This window comes from Equus caballus, chromosome 29, assembly GCF_041296265.1.
Source record: "Equus caballus isolate H_3958 breed thoroughbred chromosome 29, TB-T2T, whole genome shotgun sequence".
Lineage (NCBI taxonomy): Eukaryota > Metazoa > Chordata > Mammalia > Perissodactyla > Equidae > Equus > Equus caballus.
Genome location: NC_091712.1, coordinates 28,478,535 through 28,496,968, shown reverse-complemented (window position 1 = coordinate 28,496,968; position 18,434 = coordinate 28,478,535). Strand labels below are relative to the sequence as shown.

Below are 18,434 nucleotides of genomic sequence, written 5' to 3'. Positions count from 1 at the left end.
TTCCTAATTCTAATGGTGGAAAAGGTATTCTTATGCTGAATTGCTATAAGGACTTGGCTTCTAAACATGTTCGGTATGATCCCAGGTGATATAAATGGAATAATTTAATAAATATGCTTATGATGCCTTGGGCGCTGGTATTCATTCTTCTTATGTTATTGATTATGTGGTCAACTTCAGGGTAGAGTTCAAAAGCAAAAAAACAACCTGAGATTCAATGATAAGATTGTTGTCCATGTTTTAGGTTGCTTTTAGAGTGATGCTTGTGTGGCATTTGTGCTGTCACTGTATTGTGTTTGTCTTGGTTTTTTTTTTTTCTGTTTAAAAACGTATTCTACCTTTATTGTGTCTACTAAAATTAATTTTGAACATTAGGTAAAATTGTAAGGAGTAAAATTGGACAGCACAGTCACAGTAGTATTTTCTCCCCTCTGATTATATTTGTCTATGACTATTGGTGAAATCTCAGATGGAAGCTTTTGAATTTGAAATGCTTTTTAATTTCCCCCTTATGTAGCTAAATTTGGTTGAAGTCAGAAAGTTTTTGGAATGGGCAATTTTAAGCAATAATAAAATGTTCTTGAGCAACAGGCTGATGCAAAAATTACATTCACATTTGCACATGTTTATCAAATTCTTAAAATAGCTGAAAGAATATTTTTCTTTTGGTCTATGAGAGTCCTAAAATAGATTTTTCCAGATACTCCTTAATGCAGAAAGATTCATGTAACAATGATTTGTTTATCCCAGTGTCTAAGGCCATCTCTGTCTCTCTTCTGCATTAAAAAAGTCATTTGGGGGGTCACTTTAACATTTCTGCTATTGAAATGTCCAATTTTAATATAATCAAACAAATTAGCTGTTCTCTATTTTTTGGGAAAAATTTTATTTTAATCATTTGATTTGAAGCAGTTAAGCCAAAAAGTTTTGCAACTTTTTGAAATTGCTGCAAAATTTAACTCCTCCCCCTGCTCTTTCAAAAACGAAATAAACGCTGGTGGAAAGGCATGAATTAGTTATGTGACAGAAACACTGCCTAAACTGCTCTTGAGAAGCATGTTAGAGATGCACGTTGATAATGAACCTTTTGAGGCCACCAAAGCGTGCTTGATTATCATACACTAACCACCTTTCCTTCAAGACTCATAAATCTTACCTAGTAAGTTTTTAAGTGTCAGGGTATAGAAACCCCAAATCCAAAAGCATCAATCACTAAGCCGTGAATAGAGATCCTGATTCCTGTTTCCTGGAACAAGCTTGCATGCTAAGTTAAACTCTCACAGTAAAATAGGAATTTTCAAGTATTTGGTAATGAAAGTTACAATGTTTTGATATTAGCTTTTATCCAGGTAAGACAAGATCTAAGAAACAAAGATAAGAAGACTTCTCTTCTCTCTGTAATTAACTCTATTAGGTCTGATCATTTGACTCTTCAGAAAACTCAAATGCATCTGAAAAGCAGTATTAACTTCCAGGCGAGCCTGAAGCACCTGTTCTGCATGCATGTTTCTCTCTGTTCTACCAGCTAGTTTTTGTTCAAAAGCAGCATCTCCTGCTTTCGCAACTGGTATGTCAGGAGCATTTCTGGAGGAGAGCAAGGAAACTGTAGACAATTCAGTAACTTGAAAACTTGAGGAAAATAAACCCACCAGTCTTTGATTGGGTTTATTTAGAAAAGAGGCAAGCAAGAAAAAAAAATGAAATGTCTGGAAAGTTAGTGCCTTGTATTACAGAGTTCAGAAAGAACAGTTTATACATAAAATATTGAAGTTCCCCATGTCTGTTAAACATCTGAAGGCCTCTCGTCTCTCTGCAGACAGAGCACACTCCTCCTTATGACGTGGTACCTTCCATGCGACCAGTGGTCCTGGTGGGCCCTTCTCTGAAGGGGTACGAGGTGAGTAGCTGCCCTCTGGAGCACCTTCGCATGCCGGACTGCTTGGTGGCTGCACCTCCCTGTCCTGACTCCTGAATTTAGCACCCAAAGAGCTCTAGCAGCAGAGCACGTTGTTTTTCAAGCTGCGGTATACATTGCTTCCCGTTTTGTTCTCTTGTCTGTTGCGTTGGAGATTTCTGCTACCTACAATTTACTTGGTTCCGGGGAAATAATATCAAATGGAGAGTGACTGACACCACTTGTGATGTAATTTACTGTCACTGAAAGGATAAGTTCAGGGAACTTTGTCTCTTTAATGGTCATTGTATCAGAACTGAGCAACAGAAAAATGTGGCAACATCAATACTGCTTTTTCCAAATGGGAAGCCCAGGTTTTCAAACATTCTTAAGAGGAGTAAAATTGTTTTATCACAGTTAGTAATATTTTTATCGTATCTTAATTTATTGCTTGCTCAATTGCAGGTCACGGATATGATGCAGAAAGCATTGTTTGATTTTTTAAAACACAGATTTGAAGGACGGTGAGTATTTCAGTATTCTGGGTTCTGTGCATTCTGCCTTGCAGAAGGCAAAACCGAGTGGGACAGGCAGGTGATCCCAAGGGAAAACTACTCTCTCAAGTCTCTATGGTGATGGGAAATAAGTTCCATTCAGTACAGTCTGATTCAATAAATATTTGTCGTATTTGCTCGGCATGTCCTCAGCCCTGGGTGATCCAGGTCTCTGTTCCTGCCCCTGCATCCGTGAGCTGAGCTTGGCCATCTCCCTGCTGACTAGTCTCACCCTAAATTCATGATCAACCGGCGTGCAGTGCTGCCCAGAAATCATGCTAAATATCCCTCTTCCATTCTCTTTTCTATTCTTCTAAAAGACCTTCGTACCATCCCCTCTCTCCTCAGATCTCTAACACCTCCTTCTCATCTCGCTTTCCTCTGATGAACCTGCTTCCTATTTCACTGAGAAAATTGAGGCAAACGGAGGAGCACAAGACTCCCCACCACCTCACCTATCCCTACTTGCATGTTTGCCTGAGTGCTCTGCTTTTTCCTCCTATTACCACGTTCCTAGCAATGGCCAAACCGGCCACTTGGGTGCTAAATCCCATTCCCCATCCCCACCCTGACACGGCCATAATGATTCTTTCCTCTCTCCTCATCAGTATTTCTCGTTCTAATGGAAACACCATCAGAGTACAAAAATGTAGTTATTGCTCCTTTGACAAAAAGTTTGACCTCATATTCCTCTCTAGCTGTCCCACTTTTATCTTTTTCTTTGCAGCTGAAGTCCTTGAACAACTTGTGAATACTCGTTCTCTTCTTAGTCTCTTGATAAGCCTGCTCCAGTTATGCATCCATCGCTCAACCAAAACGAGTCACACCAGATTACCAGTGACCTTCATATTGCTAAGTCTGGGGGTGAATCTTCAGTCCTCCACTCAGTTGACATGGTGAACTACTCCATCCTCCTTTAAATACTTTATTTGCTTGGTTTCTGGAGCCACACTTTCCTGATTTTCCTTCTATCTTACTAGCTACTCCTTTGTCTCTTTTCTGGTTCTTCCTCATCAGCTAGATATCTTGGAGAGCCCAGGGCTGTCCTTCGGTCTTCTCTCTCTTTTGTCTACACTCGCTTCTTTGGTGATTTCATTCCATGTCAGACACTTAAATAGCATTCCTTCTCTGGTCTCTACTCTGAATTCCAGACACATTTATCCAGCTGCCTCTTCGACATCACCACCAAGATATCTAATGGACTTCTCAAACTAAACCTCCCAGTTCCCCCCCAAAACCTGCTCCTCTCATAGTCTTCCGTATCTCAACTAATAGCTTCTTCATCTTGCAGTCCTAGGGTCCTTCAGCCCCGCATCATTGAATCATCTTGACTGTTCTTTTCTCTCACATCCCACATCCAAATGCTAACAGTCTGTATCTTCAAAATATATCAAGAATATAACCACTTCTCACACATCCTCTGCTATCCTTTTGGTCTGAGATACCATCATTCCCTCCTGAATTATTGCAATAAATAGTCTCCTAACATGTATTCTTGCTTTTATGATTGTTCCCTTAAAGTCTGTTCTCAATTCAGCAGCCTGTTAAACTATGAGTGGGATCTCATCACTCCTTTGTTCAGATCCATCCAGTGACTTCTCTTTTCACTCAAAGTGAAAACCACAGTTGTTACAGTGACCTATAAGACCCTCTATGGTCTGACCATCCACACCCCCAACCGCTGATTACCTTTTTCACCTCTTATTCTCTCCCCCTTGCTCATTCTGCTCCTGCCGCGCTTCCTTCCTTGTTGTTCCAGGAGTGTTCCAGACACCCAGATACATGCCCATCTCAGGGCCTTTGCACTCGCGGTACCCTATGCTAGGAACACTTTTCCCTCAGATATTCTCCTTGGTATATGTGGGTGTGCGTGCACACCCACGTGTACACACACACACACACATTCTCTCTTCTTTCCTTGACTTTTTTCCTATAACTCTTTTATATATTTCCTTTATTAATTTTGTTTGTTGTCATTCTCTCACAATTAGAATATAAACCCCGTGAGGGCAGGGGTTTTTTAATCTGCTTTGTGAACTGTGGTGGTCTCAATGCCTAGAACAACCCTCAGTGTGAACAATGAATGGATGAATGTTGAATAAATGTCTGCTCTGTACTTCCTGTTAGAGAAATGCAGAGATGTTGAAGCCATTCACTGTCATTGCCTATGAGGAGCTCATATGTGAATCATAAACTGAGACCTGGAGTCATAGAATATAAAGTAAATGAAAGGGCAGCTCGGCACTTGTGTGTCCAAGATACAGGTAACATAAAGGGAGGAGGGATTAACACTGACTTAGGGATGTCAACATCCAGGAAGGGTTTTCAAATGGTACCTAAGATTTCACCAAGTGAATTAGTAGGAGGAGAAGGGCATGTCCAGCAGAGGGTGTAAAGCATGTGAAGGCATCAAGATATGACACAGCATCATGTGTAAGGCAAGCCATCTAGAGGTCTTCAAGTCAAGTCTCTAGACAGAGTGATTGGTAACAAAGCTGGGGCCATGTCTAGTGTGCCATGTTAATCAGCTTGGACTTAATCCTTTCCCTCTGCCCTCAACTTGTTTCAACAAATACTTCCTGAGCAGAGTCTAGTCTATGTGCCAGGCATTATGAGGAGCAAGATCAGACAAGGGCCTTGCCTTCGTAGAGCTTACTTATAGTCTATTGAAACGCAGCCTTGAGTCAAATAACCAGTGGACGTCATAGTAAACGTTAAGGCAACTCCTGAAGCATCAAAGATAGGATAGGAGTTTAAAATGGAAACTTCCAAATTTAAACTAGGAGTAGATTATCGGGGATCTGGGAACATACAAGGCTAGTGTATGTTTCTGTATTTTTAACAAGATGAATTTGGTTCCTCTCTTCTCCACATTCCTTTCCTTCTCTATAAGTACAATAGAGGATATCTGTAGGCTTCAGTGTTCTTTCAGATTTCTTGATATAGTATTTTCTCTCTTGACCACACCTGCTTCTACGGCCATTTCTAATTTATATTGACTTTTGACAAGAGAGGCAAGGACAGAGAGGGAAACCTTTATAGCAGGATAAATATTGTTAGTTACTAATCAAGCAAAAGACTGAAAGAAACAGAAAAAGGAAAAAAAGAATCTATGTTCCAAGGTAAAATAAGACTTTATAATCAAAGTTGACCTAACCAAATGCTCCTTGTTAGATTTTCTTGGTTTTCCGTGTCTTTATGAAATATATTTTATTTTGTGCCAGGAAACACAGCTTGGTCCTTGGGCCTTTGGCTGGGTCCAGGTCTATCAGGCTCTGGCCAAGTGTAAAAGCCATACCTCTAATCAGGCCCAGTTGGCTTTCACTTCTTCGTTCTTGGCTTTGTCATTTATCACAATTTGGAATTGTCTTCAGGAGCGTGCATACCCAGAAAATTCTGCTAGACTGGGCACCATGCTTTCTGTGGCTGCGTTAACCCACTGCCCTTTCCTAAATGCCAAAGATGGGGAGATGAGATGGAATTTCCTGACTTCCCACTTCTTTTTAAACCTGAGTTAAGTTTGGAATTTGAAAGATAGATCCCAGCCATAGGGTGTATCTTGGACCGGTGTTCTAAAGTATCAGCCATTCAGATTGATTTCATTTAAGAAACAAATAAAATCCGAATGTCGTATCGCTCTTTTGTTTCTGGCCAGAAGTAATTTTCATATGGCTTTTTTAATGGACCTGCCTTGGCTCGTCTTGACTTTTAGCACTGAAGTTGAACACTCTAGCCTGTGATCACCAATTAAAGCTCCTCAAAGGAAGTGATAGGCTCCATAAGGCAGAATATTTCAAAAAGCCATGCAAAAATTTAACTTTTTTACCCATGGCAAGACATCCAGAGCAACTGAATCATTAAATGTCTTTGCTTTGGGCAAGCCAAGACAGCAATAGAGGGTGGGAACCCATCAAAAGTGTCAAGTATGTCTAATTCTAAATAGACACGTAAATTCTAAAAGGGAAAAATAAATTACTCCTTAGTTTTCTATTAAGTAAACTAAATTCATTTAAAAAAAAATTTAAAGCCTAAGAGGCAGAAAATATGAAAGGAAGTATTAGTGATGAAAGAGTCTTGATAGGAATTCTTTTCTGTTCTTAAACCTAGTTAAGTGCATTTGTTGAAGCCCTGGAGAGTTGGCAGAATCATGATCCTAGTTAAAATAGCGTAAGTGTGTCAGGTCAAAGAAGATGATAAATCGTTATCCTTTCTGTTGTGTGCAATAGAATAGACCATTTAAATCAAATCCACCCTAACCAACTATGTCATGTAAACAAAGCAATCTTCAGATTCACCTTGTAGGACAGTGACAGGTAAATTAACAACAAAATTGAGGGCAAGAAGGAAAGCGACCATCAGTGATGAATTTGGTTTTCCTCCCCAGTGACTTTGAAAATGTCAGCTCCTAGCGCTGAAGTGTTAGAACGTGAACTGAACTGCTGTAGGAATATGTACATGTTGAATCGCACACATGGGAATCTTATTGGAAATCAGTCATCCTGGGAAACATCACATCACTTTATTTTGTCGTATGGGAAACTTACATAGAAACATCTTCTTCTAAACTGGTGGTTTTGTACCCTGGCTGCATGTTAGAATCACCTTTAGTGCTTTTAAAAATAATACGAAAGAAAAAACAAGGGCTTATGGCCCATCTGTGATTACTTGAAACCAAATCTCTAGGGTGGCACCTAAGGTAACTTTGAAAGCATATGTGGCAATTTTGTTACACTGTGAGAGTTGAGAGCCACTCCCCTAAACTGAGTTGTCCCCAGAATTTTGCCCTTAGGATTTTCAAGATCTGTTTTTTGGCAGAACCTCAGGTAATGACAATTCCCAAAGCATAGCTTAAGGAGTTGGAATAGGATAGTGGCCTGTCTTCTCAGTCTACAAAGCTAACCACGTGAGCAGGGAGTGGACGCCCGGCTGAGCAATACCATATGCAGAAGGACAAAGCATGTGGGACAAAGAGGAAGATGTATTGTTAGAGAAAATCCTCCCCTTCCGCTGAATCGGTTCCCCCAGGCTGACTGTGAGACACTCCTGAGCAGGTTTTGTCCTTCTTGTCCCCACTGTATCCCCAGGGTGGTGCCCAGCACAGGGCAGCCCACCTCCCAGTGAGTGTCCAGGGCTCCTTAGAGGCACAGACCCAGATTCTGGTCATCAGTAGCGTGTGGTCCACTCAGCTGGACTAATGTAATGCCCAGCCCTTTAGGTCCTCACTCTTACCTCAGCCCACGATATCCACGTGGCTTATTCTCCCACTTCCTTCAGGTCTCTGACCAAAGGTTTCCTTTTCTGAAAGGTCTTCCCTGAACACCAAAAATACACCCTCCACGGCACTCCATCTGTATCCTCATTATCCTACATTATTTTTAATGGCATTTATCACCACCTGACATAGACATCTGTCTGCTTCCCTCCACCCCACAAGAATTTAAGTCCCATAAGAGCATCCTGAACAATGATTGGCACAGAGTGAGCACTCAGTAAATCTGTGTTGAATGAGTGACTCCCTCCATGGCCAGCAGGTGCTCGGCATAAAGGGAATACTTTTGCACCACCCTACCCTACTACACCCCCCCAAAATAAAAACATTTGAAAACAGTGACAAAGCCTTGGATTGTTCCCACATATAGCCTGATTTCACTTGTGAATGCATTGTGAAATAATAATGAAACTAAATATTTTTAAATTGATGGGTTTCATGTCACTTTTCTGGTTATTGCTTTTTACATGTTAAATAAAATTTTCATCAAAGTACAAAAAGCTTAAAAATCAGATAGACTTATTTTTTAAAAATAGCAATCTCACTCAGCCATAAAGAGAAATGAAACAACAACATGGAGGAATCTCAGATCCATTATGCAAAGTGAAAGGAGCTCAACTCAAAAGGTTACAATGATATTCTGGAAAAGGCAAAACCATAGGGATGGAAAACAGCTCAGTGGTGGCCAGGTTGGGGTAGGGAGGAGGACTGACCACAAAGGGGGGGGGGGGGGCAGCACAAGAGAATTTGGGGAGGTAATGGAACTATTTTGCATCATGAATGTGGTGATGGATACAGAACTCTATGAATTGGTCCAAACTCTTGGAATTAGACACCAAAATGAATGAATTTTATGGTATATAGATAAATAAAAATATTTTTGCAAAAGAGCCAATAGTCCCTTTCCACACTTTACTAAATGTGCTGCTCTCCGGATGGCAACCACTTTTAACTGTTTTAGCTGTATCTTTTGGTATTCAATTTTGCCTCTAAATAATATGCTTCATTCACTACTAGAGTTTTCAGTGTTAGGCATCATCTATTGACTTCCTACCATGAAGAATATTTAGCTCTCTCATGCATATTCTTCCTGTCTCTCCTGTACACATACCTGCATGCATCTCATCCTCCGATCTCCCAACAGTTAAATCATAATTTTGACTGGCTCTATTTTTAGTATTTATTATGATCATATAAGTAATATTCAAATGAGCCATGTCATATACTATAATTCTTTTTTCTTGTGTACTTACTTTGTGGTTTCTATGAGATAAATAATTTTACTTTTTACACTTACTTAATGTTCTCTGTATTTGGCATTAATCCAGCCTCAAATTCTCCCCCAGTTGTCTAACTCTCCTCACAATGTATTAAAAGCATCCCGTAGTCTCTCAGCTTTGTCTTCTTGACCCTCTCTCTGGGAGCGTTCTGGCCTGCTCTCGTCTGGACAGTTTCTCTCTCTGCTGGGTGCACATTTGTCATTCAAGGACAGCCCTCATCATTATCCTTGGGATTCCTTTCACTTTCCTTTTGGGTTGGAGCCCATTTTTCCTAGATCCCTTGGTTTCTTTCAAGGTTTATCCTGTCATTTCAGTCAACAATGTCCTCCAATAGTTTCCCTAGAAAGAGTACATAAAAACTTCTTGAGACTCTGAATGTTTAAAACTGTCTTTAATCAACTCTCCCTTTTAATCGATAGTTAAAACAGCTATGGAATTTTGATTGGGATAATTTCCCCTCAGAATTTTGAAAACTTTTTGCTCCATTATCCTCTGGCTTCCATTGTTGCTGTTGAGAAGTACAAAAATTTCAGTTCCCAACCCTTCCTGTGGGACTGCCGTTTAGGTTTTTCTTTGTCCCCAGTGTCATGAAATTTATAAGAATATGTCTTGGTGTGGAACTTTCAACTTGGACTTGTGCTTTCAACTTGTGCTGGATCCTTTCCATTTGGAAAATCAGACTCTCAATTCTAGAATTATTTTTTCAGTTTCCTCTTCTCTGTTTTCTTGACTCCCTTTTTTCTGGAACTCTCGTCTGCAAGTTGAATCTCCTGAGTGTTCTCTAACGTTCATACCTTACTTCTCCTGTTTTCCATCTCTGCCTCGTTTGTTTTACTCTGTAGATTTTCTTTACTTTATCTTCTAGCCTGTCTTGTGAATTTTCATTTCTCACTGTTAACTATTTAATTCCCAAAACTTTTTCTTATCCTGAGTTTTGAAATAGAAATTTGTTCTAGTTTCATAGGTATAATCATCTCCTGGCTTTCAACTTTGAATATTATTCATTGTTGATTTTTCTCTTTGTTTTAATCTCTCATGTTAGAGGTTTTCCTAAGATGCCCAGGGAACACTGCTGTGCTCAGATTTAAGAATGTGGCATCAAATAATCAATTGGAAATTCTGTGCTCATAGGTGGAGCTTGTCAACTTTGTGCTTCCCTGAAGGGCAACATCACTGGACAATTTATATTGGAACCCACCAAAGTCATTGTCTTTGGGTCTCTTCTCTTTGGCGGTCAGAATCCCCAGAGAAGAATCTCCTGACACCTGAAAGATATAACCTTGACAACCAAAATTCTAAGATGAGGAAGAGGGCTGGGGGATCAGCATTTAGCATCCTTTCCTTTCCAAATAGTATGTATTCTCTGTCCCTGCTCTGCCTAGGGTCCCCTGGTCAGAGGCCCTCTGTTTTATTGCCTGTCAAGACTAAACTAGAGGTCTTACACCACATAGGGAAAGGATCACCTGGTGGGTTGATGTAGTACAGGGAAGGTGGTGACGTAATTCTGACACAGACTTTTAACCAAACCTTCCTCTTCTTCAGAGGTACTGTGAGCTTTTTGTTTGGCTCCACACTTTCTCCTACTGCCGGCTGGTATATGTGGCTGTCTCCAGTCTAAGTCATTTACTCTTTCCAGCCCCCAAATTTTGTTGTTCTCATTTCTACCCTATCTAAAATGACCCCTCAACTCATTATTGTCTGTCACAACACCTACCTCAGCTTCACAACAGTCATCTTAATCTTTAATTTTATTATTTTCTTATTTATTACCTATCTCTGCCACTAGACTCTTAGCTCTCTGAGGGAAGACCATGTTTGTCTTGTTTTTATTTATTCTTCATGCTTATCACAGCACCATACTTATGGGAGGGATTACAACACAAGGGCCAAGGATATAGGCTCTCAAGAGTTTGGGGTCAAATCCCATTTTTTGTAAATATATAGCCTTGGATAAATAATCTACCAATGGCTCATTTTCTTCCTCAGCAAAAGTGGGCTAATAATACACCTCTCTGCTAGAATATTTGGGATGATGTAAGGAGATAATCCAGGTAATGACATGATGCTTAGTCTGCGCCTGGTACCGGGTAAGCAACCATTACATACTAAGTTAGGTAGATGCAGGATAAAAAAAAAAACAATTATGTGCCCTAACATTTTTTGGTTTGAAAATATGGTCATGATATATATTTCATACTTAGATGAGTTTTGGACATGTGTTCTGTCTACTTCTATTCAATTAATAATCTCAGGGTGTTCTGTTACCTTTTCCTCAACAGGATATCTATCACGAGGGTCACCGCTGACATCTCACTGGCCAAACGCTCTGTGTTAAACAATCCCAGTAAGCATGCAATAATAGAGAGATCCAACACAAGGTCAAGCTTAGGTAAGTCTGGGCGCTGCTCATGAGCTTCTCTCCTGAGGCTGCCAATGAGAAGATCCAACTAGATGATAATTCCATGTGTCTTAGAGCAGAGGAGAAACAGACACATGTTGCCAGTGAGGGCAACATGCTCCAGTCTTCGTGATTTCATGGAACGGAGCGATTTGTTTTGATAGTTTGAGTTAAAAATTCCACAGGCTGTCGGCATTAATGTTTCGGTTGTGGTTTGTTCTCACTAATGTGAGCTTTGGTGTCTACAGACTCGAAAAACTCCTGGCTTTGCATCAGTGATACCATGAACAAGTTTATTCACCTCTTTAAGGCCCAGTTTCCTTATCTAAAAAAAATACATATTAACTATCTTGTAGAATTACTGTAAGGCTTAAACATAGTGTGTCTTCCATAAATGATGGCTACTATCTGAAATCCCTCAGTAATTGAATTATATCTGTGATTATATCGTAATTAGGATAACGTGTGTGTGTCTGTGTGCGTTGAGACTGATAAAGGATGAAGTCCATTCCTGGCCATTTTCCACTGACCTCGATATTCTTGTTGTACTTGTGAGAAGAGTTTAGAGATTTTAGTTAACGTGTTTACAGGGTGTGTCTGGATACTGTTTATTACCATGTACTAATTTGATGAAATGAGACCCTCTGGGAACTATTTCATCTCTTTGGCAAGTGCTTGGAGTTTTAGGTTAATCTCTGTTACGCATGTAACTTACTGTGTTGTTAGGTTTCTGTTTTTATAAAGTGAATTTTCTCAGGGTTGTGTGAGATCTTTGATTTTAGTTAATTTTTTTCTGTTTATATGTTAAATATATGTCTTATATAAACTATAAATATAAATATATAAAAAGATGTAAATATATATCAAATATGTAAATATAAGACTGGCTTTTAACGTAGTTTTTAGTTCATTCTGGAGTATATTATATACATCATAGAGAAACTATTAAAAATAATAAACTTTGTTAGTAATGAATATAATACTTCATAGAATTTGGTGTTCTTCGTCACCTAACAACTCTTCATTGACTAAACTTCAGTAGTATAGCTTTAGAAATATATTGAGGGGAAAATGTGATCATATGTCATGTTAACAGTGATTTCTTTTCACATCCTTATCATCTGTGACCCTTAAACCTCTTTCTGTACATTTTGATGCTCACGGTAATTGTTACGGAACGCCCATTTCATTGATTCAACTGATTGACAAGGTCAAGCGATGTGTTTGGACTCATCAGTTGAATCAGCATAAGAGATTTGTTTAGATTGCCAAGGCTTTTTGTAACTACTAACTATATATTATTTTAAAATGCACAGACACTGCATATCATGCTAAAGCCTGGGAATAAAAAGATGAATTAGATGAAACCCCTGCCCCCAAGGAGCTTGGTGTAGCAATAAGCAAACTTAACAGCCCATGAAGTAAGAGTGGACAGAAAGGTGGCCGTGCATTGACCTGGTTGCCAAAGATCAGGGGGTCATAGGCCCCTGGGCAAGACTTTTCCAGGGAGCTAAGCCTGAGCTGAGACTTGAAGCATGATAGCATTTAACCCCCCAAAAAATGGAAAGGGGTGGCGAAGGTGATAGGGATTTAACACAAGATCATCAAGAGACTTCTGGAAAATGCTGGTGCTTTCCTTTGCCTCAATGTTTGGTTTAAAAAAGAGGGAGGTGGGAGATGACACCAGAAAGAGAGGCAGGGGGAAGATAATAAGGAGTTTGGAGCTGAGGAGCGGGGAGTGAATTCATATGGGGAAGTCGGGGGAGGCCTCTCTGAGAAAGTGACATGTTAGCGGAATGATTTATAGTGTGAATGCCCAGCCTTGCAGCTACCTGAGGAAAGAGTGTTTTGGGCAGAGGGAACTGTAAGTGCAAAGGCCCTGAGGCAGGAGCACGTCTTAGATGTTTGTGGGATAGCAAGGGAGCCAGTGTGACTAGAGAGGGATAAGCAGAGGGAGATGAGGTCAGAGAGACTGTGGAGGGCTTGATCATGTGGCACTTTGCAGGCCTTAGTTGTGGATGTGGTGGGAAGCTGTAGGGGAGCAGAGAAGTGACACAATCTGACTTATGTTTTAGAAGGATCACTAACAGCATGATGGAGAAGAGAATGGACCAGGGCAAGAGTGAAGTGAGGGGAAAATTAGGATTCTGTTGAAGCAGCATCAGAGAGAAATAGTACTCTGTGCAGAAACTAAAACTCTGGTGCCTTTAGAAGAATCCCTGTAGCAGCAGGCCAGATTTGGACAGGGAAGTCATTTATGAGGCTGTTGTTGTCATTCAAGTTAGAGAATAAGTGAGGCCTGAAATAAGACAGTGGCAGAGGGAATGAGAAGAATGAAAGGAATCTAGAGAGAAATAGTCAGGATTTGGCAATCTATTGAATGTGGAACATGAAGGAGAGAACTCCCAGATGATTTCTAAGTTTTTGCTTTGAGGAGCTGGGTGGTTGTTGGTGTTACTCTGGGGCTGAGGGGTTCGGGAAGAGGAGCTTGTGTGAGGTAGTGGTCTGGGGAGGGACATAGGGAAGATGGTGGCTGCATTTGTAAACATGTTGTATTTGCGGTGTTAGGGAGCTTCCAGATATCCAGCAGGTAATTGTATACATAGATCTGGAACTCAACAGGGAGGATAAGGCTTAAGACGCCGTCAGTTCTCAATATTCGCACTAGTTATGTTCCATAAGGTCCCCGTGAACACTGAAGTAGCGAATACTGAGCCGTTGCTCTTAAGGAAAAAGCAGGGGGAGGTTCCTGCGAGCCACTGGTCACATTTTCATCAGCTGATCAATGCATAACCTTGTTTTATGCATGCTTCTGTTTAAAGACACCTCCTTTGATGTATACTGTTGATTCGTTGACTTTGAAGTCACGGCTAACAGCTCTATAAATCACGCCTGCACAAAGCTTAGCTAACACATGTTTTCTCCATAAGGCACATCCCAGCCTTCCTGCTCTTAGGAACACGAGACAGCACTACACTACACTGGGAACTGTTTTAAATAGTCAAACCATGGGGGGGGGGGGGGGGAGGAGCACAAAATGAGAAAAACATGGCACTAAATAGACCAGCAAAAGGACACGTTTACAACATGAGATCCGAAACAGGAAGGCAGAGTGTAACTTGTTTGACCTCAGCTGAGAATGTGTGCATTGGAGAACTCCAGCTTTTTGCCACTGTTTGCATGTCCCTGCACAACTGCAAAATTGCCATGAGTGTTGATTGGGGCTTACAAATTAACTTTGGCCAGTAGGTAACTTTGCAGGTACAGAATCCACAAATCACAAGGATGGCTTGTACTTTATTTTTGGAAGCCATCAGTGTACACATGTAGCCAGAGAAGTGAGTAAAGGCAGGAGGGCAAGGCGAGCCCAGAGCCCTGAAGGGAACTAGCATTTGCCTGGTGGGCAGGGAAAGAAGAGTCTTGAGGAAGAACAGGAAACAGCTGCCAGAGCAGTGCAGGGAAAAGCACTGGAGGAAGAGCACACTGAGGGGAGAGACGTTCTAGTGGTCCAGATGCTAGAGAGGTCAAAGACGACGAAGACTGGCAAAATCTGTTGACTTTCCTGACAGGAAATTTTCATCCTTGACTTGGCACTTCACTCAAATAAAGCAGAGATTCAGAGGAAAGACGGTGGCGGTGGGTCCAGAGGCCACAGAATGGATCGGTGACCCACAGGGGCTACACCTGTCATCTGATCCTAGGAAACTCTGTATGCAAATGCCTTTTCTGATAGTTTCAAGAGGGGGAATGTGTGTGTTATATATTAACTAATTCTTTGTAAGTGTCAGCATTTTTAGTTTTTCTTATGGTAGCACTAGGACATGGGTAATTTGAAAGAGAAAAATAAGCCAGCAGGAGAATGGTCAGGGGATCCCCCTCCCCTACCAGTGTAACATGTTAGATCACGTGTGTGGTGTGTGGACTCTACTGTACAGGAAACGTGTTTAAGTTATAACTTAGTGCAAAACTGACACTTTAATACTCCAGATATGTAAGTATATGCTAGTCTTTAAGATTATTCATAGTACTAAATCCTACCATTTTTTCCATTTTCTATTTGGTAAAGTTTGCTTTTATCTTTATTTTATACTTCTTGCTTTTCTTAGGTCTTTCCTATTCTTGTTGATTTCAATCTAGCAGATTATTTAGTCTTTGAGTCCATTTCTCATCTCTAAAATGACACTAATACTGAGAACATATCTCTTAGGATGGTTGTGAGAAGCACATGATACAGTTTGGTAGCGCTTAGTAGCAGATCAGTCCATGGTGGCTTCTATTATTAGTATTTTGTTTGTTTTTTTAAAGATTGGCCCTGAGCTAACATCTGTTGCCAATCCTTTTTTTTCCTTCTTCTCTCCAAAGCCCCCAGTACGTAGTTGTATATTCTAGTTGTAGGTCCTTCTAGTTCTGCTATGTGGGATGCCACCTCAGCATGGTCTGATGAGCAGTGCTAGGTCCACGCACAGGATCTGAACCGGTGAACCCTAGGCCGCCAAAGTGGAGTGCGCGAACTTAACCATTCAGCCATGGGTTGAGTAGTTTTATTTTTAATTTTTCTAATGCAGTGTTAGTTTATGTAATTCTCTTCTATTTTATTCAATAACTAAAATACATGTTATAAATTTAGATCTGATATAAAGAAGAAATATCTCTTATAACTGAAAATTTTAATAACTAGTAAATAAATAAAACCTCACTGGATGGGCTCAATAGAAGAATGGACATGAACTTTGAGGACAGGTCCATTGAAATTATACAGTCTGAACAACAGAGAGGAAAAGATTGAAAGATAATAATAAACAGAGCCTCAGGAAGTGGTGAGACAGTACCAAAAAATCTAGCATCCATGTCATTGAAGTACCAAAAGGAGAGGAGAAAGAGTATGAGGCTGAAAATATACTTGAAGAAATAATGGCTTAAAACCTCATAAGCTTGGCAAAAGACAAAAACCTACAGATTCAAGAAGGTGAATGAATCCTAAATAGGATAAACCCAAAGAAATCCATGCCTATTCATATCACAAGCAAACGACTGAAAATTAGGTAAGAAAAAAAACTTAAAAGCAAACAGAGAAAAATGATACACAACTTATGAGGAAGCAACAATTCAATCAACTGTCAGTTTCTCATCAGAAACCATGGAGAACAGAAGGACATGGAATAATATACTGAAAGTGGTATCAACTCAGAATTATATACTCAGTGAAAATATCCCTCAGGAAGGAAGGTGAAATAAAGACATTTTCAGGTGACAGAATACTGGAAGAATTCACATTGCCAGCAGACCTGCTCTATAAGAATTATCAAAGGAAGTCTTTTAGAAAGAAATGAAATGATACCAGAAGGAAACCTGAAAGATCATGAATGAAGCAACAGAAATGGTAATTATCTAGGTAAATGTAACAAACTGTTCTCCTTTTGAGTTCTTTAAAGTATGTTTGACAGTTAAAAAGCACAAAGTATAACACTGTCTGATGAGATTTTTCAATGTAGGTGGGTATATTATAAGACAAACACAAAGAACGAAGACAAAGGGATCTTTATGGTGGTATGATTTCCAGTTGAAAAGGCAAAATGTTGATTCTAAGTAGACCATGAAAAGTTAAGTGTATATATATTATAATCCCTAGAGCAGCCACTAAAAAAAATGATTGTGGGCCAGCCCAGTGGCACAGCAGTTAAGTGTGCCCATTCCACTTGAGCGGCCCAGGGTTTGCCAGTTCAGATCCCGGGTGCGGACATGGCACCACTTGGCAAAAGCCATGCTGTGGTAGGCGTCCCACATATAGAGTAGAGGAAGATGGGCATGGATGTTAGCTCAGGGCCAGTCTTCCTCAGCAAAAAGAGGAAGATTGGCAGCAGTTAGCTCAGGGCTAATCTTTCTCAAAAAAAAAAATAAATAAATAAATAATTTTTTTTAAAAAATGATTGAAAGAAATATAGTAAAAAAATAAAATAGATATATTAAAATGGAATACTAAAAAATGTTCAACTAACCCAAAAGATGACAGGAAAGGGGAAATAGAGGAAAGAAAAATAAGGGGAATAAACAGAAAACAAATAATAAAATAATAGATGGAAATTTAAACATTTCAATAAATACATTAAATGTAAATGGTCTAAACAAACCAACTAAAATACATTGTAAGAAAGGGTTAAAGAATCATAACTCAATTATATGCTGTCTACAACAAACTCATTTCAAAGAAAATGATATATGTAGGTTAAAAATAAAAGGATGGAAAAAGGTATACCATGCGAACACTAATCAAAAGAAAGATGGAGTGGTTGTGTTAATATCAGACAGACTAGACTCCAGAGCAAAGGAGATTACCAGGGATAATGAGGGACATTCATAATGATAAAAGTGTAAATTCACAAAGAAGACAGACGATCCTAACTGTGCATGCACCTAACAATAGATGACCAAAATAGTTCAAATAAACTCTAACAGAACTGAAAGGATAAATCCACAATTATAGGTGGAGATTTCAACACTCCTTTCTCAGTAATTGATAGAACTAGTAGACAGAAGAATCATCAAGGATATAGAAGAACTGAACAGCATCGTCAATCAACTGTATTTAATTGACATTTATAGAACATTCCATTCAACAAAAGTAAAATACACATTCTTTTTAAGTTCACATGGAACATTCACCAAGATAGACCATATCCTAAGATATAAAACAAACCTTAACAAATTTGAAAGAATTAAAATCATGCAAAATATGCTCTCGGACCGTAATAGAATTAAACTGGAGATCAATAACAGATAATATAAAAATCTAGAAATACTTAAAAATTAAGCAATATACTTTCAAATAACCCATGCATCAAAGAAGACATCTCTAGAGAATTTAGAGAATATATTGAACTAAGCAAAAATGAAAATAACATATCAAAATTTGTGTGACACAGCTAAAGCAGTACCTGAAGGGCTATTTATAGCATTAAATGTTTATATTGGAAAAGAAGAAAGGTCATATGTCAATAATAAAATGTTAAGAAACTAAAAAAAGAGCAAAATAAACCTAAAG

The 18,434-nt window shown here is 39.5% G+C and overlaps 1 protein-coding gene across 8 annotated transcripts in view; it reads left to right on the top strand.

The window, feature by feature from the left end:
* Nucleotides 1–18,434, top strand: part of CACNB2 (calcium voltage-gated channel auxiliary subunit beta 2) — a 353,267-nt gene that overhangs the window by 314,635 nt on the left and 20,198 nt on the right. For all 8 annotated transcript variants that reach the window (XM_001497017.5, XM_023632325.2, XM_023632326.2 and 5 more), the window contains 3 exons: nucleotides 1,817–1,897; nucleotides 2,360–2,418; nucleotides 11,277–11,386. In XM_001497017.5, the coding sequence (XP_001497067.1) occupies nucleotides 1,817–1,897; nucleotides 2,360–2,418; nucleotides 11,277–11,386 (250 nt within the window). The remainder of the gene's footprint in view (nucleotides 1–1,816; nucleotides 1,898–2,359; nucleotides 2,419–11,276; nucleotides 11,387–18,434) is intronic.